Here is a 5,680-nt window from a genome sequence, read left to right as displayed (position 1 = left end):
AAGCTAAGTGAAATGAAACAATAACAGAAGGATAAATACCATGTGATTCTGTTTATATGAGGTATATACGCTAGTCAAACTTCTAGAAGCAGAACATAGAATGGCAGTTATCAGAAGCTAGGCAAAGGGGAAATGGGGAGTTCACTGGGTATACAGTTTCATTTACGCAAGCAAATAAATTCTACAGATGTGCTTTATAACATTGTTCCTGTATTTAATAGTACTTTGCTGTACACTTAAAAATTGAAGAGGGTAAATCTTACATTTTTTAGCCACAATAAAAAGAAAACATTTTAAGTCCATTCATTTCATCCTGTTTTGAGATGTTGTGTCACTAGGACATACAAATTTACTGGCACATAAATGTAGGAAGAAGATGAATATCACTGTGATTGGGGAAAAAACCGTGATAGAATATACCTGATTATTTAGTTTGCCTTCTTCATTTTATAAGAAACCAAGTTATTTTTAAACTTTTTATTAAAGTATGACATATATGCAAAATCAGAAATAAACAAGTGAACTGTTACAAAGTTAGCACACCCTAGTCACTACCGCTCAGATCAAGAAAGCAAATTATGTGCCTCCAAAAGCCACCATCATGCCTCCTCTCAATCAGGACCCATTTATCCCCCAAATGGTAACTTTTTCTATAGCTGATGCACATTTGGTGATTTTTTTTCCTTAAATCTTAGTCATTTCAAATAAAACTGCTATAAACCTCTGAACATTTCTGGTACAAATGTGTATACATGTCTATTGGTTATGTGCCTAAGAGAAGCATTTCTGGGTTGGGGGACATGCATGTATTCAACTTTGGTAAACACAGAGTTTTCCAAAGTCATTGAACCAATTAAATCTCCTGCCAGTCATGTATGAATATTTTCCTTGCTCTATATTCTGGCCTACATTAGATATTTTCAAGGCTTTTGGATTTTTAGTTGTTCTGGTAGATCTTTAGATGTTTAATTTGCCTTTTTCCAAGTTAGTTTACTATTTGGATATCATTTTATAAAGTGCTTATATGAGACTCCCGCCTGTTTTTCTGTTAGTGGCATTCTTTTTTATTTAAACAATTCACTTTAACTAAAAAAAAAATCACCAACAGTTCACTCTTTCCTCCCACATGTAAGAGATTTTAGAATCCACATGTAAGGAAGATTCATACAGTATTTGTCTTTCTCTTTCTGACTTCACTTAGCATAATGCCCTCAAGGTCCATCCATGTTGTTGTAAATAGAAGATTTTATTCTTTTTTATGGCTGAATAATACTGTGTATAGAGAGCACAATTTCTTTATCCATTCATTTATCAGTGAACTTAGGTGTTTCCATACCTTGTCTAGTGTAAATAATGCTGCAGTGAACATAGGGGTGCATATGTCTTTTTGAGGTACTGTCTTTTGTTTTCTTGGGATACATACCCAGAACTAGAATTGCTGGATCATATGGTACTTCTTCCAGTTTTATGGTTTCGTGTCTTACATTTAAGTCTTTAATCCATTTTTAATTACCTTCTGCATATGGTATAAAATAGTAGTCCAGTTTCATTCTTTTGCACATGGCTGTCCAGTTTTCCCAGCATTTGTGGAAGAGACTTTCCCCCCATTGAACATTCTTGGCTCCTTTGTCATAAATTGATGATTTATGCATCGATTTGTTTCTGGACTCTCTAATCCCTTCCATTAATCTATATTTCTATTTTATGACAATACACACTGTTTTGACTACTATAGCTTTGTGATATGGTTTGAAATCAAGGAGTGTGATGTCTCCACCTTTGTTCTTCTTTCAAGATTTCTTTGGTTCTTTGAAGTTTTTTGTGCTTCCATACAAATTTTAGAATTATTTGTTCTGTTTTGTTGAAAAATTTCATTGAAATTTTGATATGGATTGCATTGAATCTGTAGATTGCTTTGGGTAATATGAACAATACTGATTCTTCTAATCTGTGAGCATGGAATAGCTTTCCATTTATTTGTGCCTTCTTCAGTTACTTTCATTAACGTCTTATGGGTTTCAATATACAGGTCTTTAACCACGTTGGTTAAATTTATTCCTAGGTATTTTATTCATTTGATGCCATTGTAAATGGGATTGTTTTTTAATTTCTATGATACTTTGTTATTAGGGTATAGAAATGCAACTGATTTTTTGCATATTGATTTTGTATCCTGCAACTTTACTGAATCCGTTTGTTATTTCTGACAGTTTCTTTAATGGAAGCATAATTAACATGCAGTATATTAGTTTCAGGTATACAATATAATGATTCAACAATTCTGTGCATTACTGAGTGTTCATTATAAGTGTACTCTTAATTTTCTTTATCTCTTTCACCCATTCCCCCTAACCACCCCACCTCTGACAACTACCAGTTTGTTCTCTGTATTTAGAGTGTGGGGTTTTTTTTGGGGGGGGTCTCTTTTTTCCCTTCATTGGCTCATTTCTTTCTTAAATTTCACATATGAGTGAAATTAGACGGTATTTATCTTTGTCTGACTTATTTCACTGAGCATTATACTGTCTAGGTCCATCCATGTTGTTGCAAATGGCAAGATCTCAACTTTTTTATGACTAATATTTCATTATACACATGCATGTGTGCATGCGTGTGCGTGCACGCATGTGCACACACACACACATCCCACATCTTTTCCATTCATGTACCAATCAACTCTTGGGTTGCTTTTATATCTTGGCTATTATAAATAATGCTGCAGTAAACAAAGGGGTGCATATATCTTTTCGAGTTAGTGGGTTTTTTGTGGGGTTTTTTGGGTAGATACCCAGTAGTGGAATTACTGAATCCTATGGTAATTCTATTATTTTTAACTTTTCGAGGAACCTCCATATTCTTTTCAACAGTAGCTGTATCAGTTTGCATTCACACCAGAGGTATATGAGGGTCCCTTTATCTCGACATCCTTGACAACACTTGTTATTTCTCTCTTTTTGCAAAAGCTTTTTATTTTGGCATAGTCCCAATAGTTTAATTTTGTTTTTCTTTCCCTGGTCTGAGGAGACATCACTTCTAGTTTTTGGTCAAGTTTTTAGGGTTTTCTATATACAGTATCATGTCATCTGCAAATGGTGAAAGTTTTATTTCTTCCTTACTAATATGGATGCTTTTTTTTTTGTCTGACTTCTAGTACTATCTTAAAATGATAAGAGTGTACATCCTTGTTATGTTCTTGATCTTAGAGAGCAAATTCTCAGTTTTCCACCATTGAGGATGATGTTAGCTGGGGCTTTTTCATATATGGCCTTTATTATGTTAAGGTATAATTCCTCTAAACAAACTTTAGAGTTTTTACGATGAATGGTGGTTGTACTTTGTCAAATGCCTTTTCTGCATCTTTTGTGATGATCATGTATATGGTTTCTATCTTTTTCTTGTTAATATTATGTATCACGTGAATTTGTGAAATCTGAACTACGTTTGCATCCCAGGAATACATCCCAGTTGATTGTGGTAAATGATTTTCTTAATGTATTGTTGGATTTGATTTGCTAATATTTTGTTGAGGATTTTTGCATCTATGCTCATCAGAAATACTAGCCTGTATAGTTCTAACAGTTTTTTGGTGGAGGATTTAGGGTTTTTCACATATAATAAACAACATGTCATCTATAAATAGTGACAATTTTATTTCTTTCTAATTTGGGTGTCTTTTATTTTTTATTTTATTATTTTATTTTATTTTATTTTATTTTATTTATTTTATTGTCTATCTGATCTGGCTAGGACTTACTCTGTTGAATAAAAGTGACAAAAGTGAGCATTTTTATATTGTTACTGATCTTAGAGGAAGGGCTTTCAGCTTTTTGCCATTGAATATGATGTTAGCTGTGCAGTTGTCATATATGGCCTTTATTATGTTGAGGTATGTTCTCTTTATACCCACTTTGTTGAGTTTTTATTATGAACAGATGTTGAATTTTGTAAATGCCTTTTGTGCATCTATTAAAATGATCGTATGATATTTATCCTTCGTTTTGTGGGGTAGCATATTGATTTGCTGATGTTGACCATTGTTGCATCCTTATCTTTCTTTTTATTGATCTGCAGATGTTAATTGTGGATTCTGGATATAAGCCTTTTGTTGGAGATACATGTTGTAAATTTCTTCTCAGTGGCTAGCCTTTATACTCTCTTACTATTTTCTTTTTATGAATAGAACCCTTTGCTATTAATGTGGTTCAACTTATTATTTCCTTTATGGTTAGTGATTTTTGCATCTTTTTAACAAAACTTTTGCCTACTCAAATGTCATGAAAATATTTTATATATTCTTCTAGAAAGTTTGTTTTACCTTTCAGATTTAGACCTACAGTGCACCTAGAATTGATTCTTTGTTTTGGTCTGAGGTAGGGGCAAAGTTTTTCTATTTAGATATTTTTTATATGAATATATAATTGTTACAGTACCATTTACTGAAATGACAATCTTTTCCCATTATTCTGGATGGCCAACTTTGTTTTATATCAAGTATTCATGTATATGAATCAATTCTAAATTCTGTCTCCTGTTCAAGTTATCTATATTCTAGCACTAATAGCAAGCTTTATTAAGATAGCTTTAAAATAATGCTGGCAACAGCCATTGCAGTACACTGAGCTCCACGGAGACAGCGCCAGGGCAAGTGAGAGCCAGATGGGCACTGGGCAACTCTGAGCCTTGCTGGGGAAAATAATTAAACATGGGCAAAGGAGATCCTAAGAAGCTGAGAGGCAAAATGTCATCATATGCATTCTTTCTGCAAACTTGCCAAGAGGAGCACAAGAAGAAACACCCAGATGCTTCAGTCACCTTCTCTGAGTTTTCTAAGAAGTGCTCAGAGATGTGGAAGATCATGTCTGCTAAAGACAAAGGAACATTTGAAGACATGGCCAAGGTGGACAAGGCCCATTATGAAAGAGAAATGAAAATTTATATTCCCCCTAAAGGGGAAACAAAAGGAGAAATTCAAGGACCCCAATGTACACTTGGTGCTCACTTCAGTAGCACATATACCAATGCACCTAAGGGGCCTCCTTCGGCCTTTTTCTTGTTTTGTTCTGAGTATCACCCAGAAGTCAAAGGGGAACATCCCAGCCTGTGCATTGGTGATGTTGCAAAGACACTGGTAGAGATGTGGAATAAAACTGCTGCAGATAACAAGCAGCCTCATGAAAAGAAGGCTGCTGAGCTGAAGGAAAAATATGAAAAGGATATTGCTGCATCCCGAGCTAAAGGAAAACCTGATGTGGCAAAAAAATAAAAAAAATTAAAAAAAAATAAAAAGAGTCATCAAGGCTGAAAAAAGCAAGCAAAAAAAGCAAGAGGAAGAAGATGAGGAAGATGATGAGGATGAGGAGAAAAGGATGATGATGAATAAGTTGGTTCTAGAGCATTTTTTCTTGTCTATAAAGCATGTAACCCCCACTCTGCATGCAACCCACTCCTTTTAAAGAAAAAAAAACGAAATGTAAGGCTGTGTAAGATTTGTTTTTAAACTGTACGGTGTCTTTTTTTTGTACACTAACACGCTGCCAAATGTGTCTTTACATAGCCCTGTCCTGGCGGTATTTTTTCAACAGCCACTAACCTTGCCTGGGACAGTGTAGGGCTTGTAACTTGGTGTAGAAATTTAAAGCAGGTTCTTGTTGGTGCCCAGCAGAAATTAGTTACATATGGG

At 34.5% G+C, this 5,680-nt stretch overlaps 1 protein-coding gene across 1 annotated transcript; it reads left to right on the top strand.

Moving 5' to 3' along the window:
* Positions 1–4,693: 4,693 nt before the first annotated feature.
* LOC112655637 (high mobility group protein B1-like) lies at positions 4,694–5,263 on the top strand. The gene has a single exon (XM_035711934.2). It carries the CDS (start codon positions 4,703–4,705, stop codon positions 5,261–5,263), a length of 561 nt encoding a protein of 186 aa, XP_035567827.1. The 5' UTR covers positions 4,694–4,702.
* Positions 5,264–5,680: the final 417 nt, after the last annotated feature.

The sequence above is a fragment of the Canis lupus genome, chromosome X (genome assembly GCF_003254725.2).
Source record: "Canis lupus dingo isolate Sandy chromosome X, ASM325472v2, whole genome shotgun sequence".
NCBI classification, from domain to species: Eukaryota; Metazoa; Chordata; class Mammalia; order Carnivora; family Canidae; genus Canis; species Canis lupus.
Note: the sequence above shows the minus strand (reverse complement) of the source record. Positions and strands in the feature narration are given on the sequence as shown.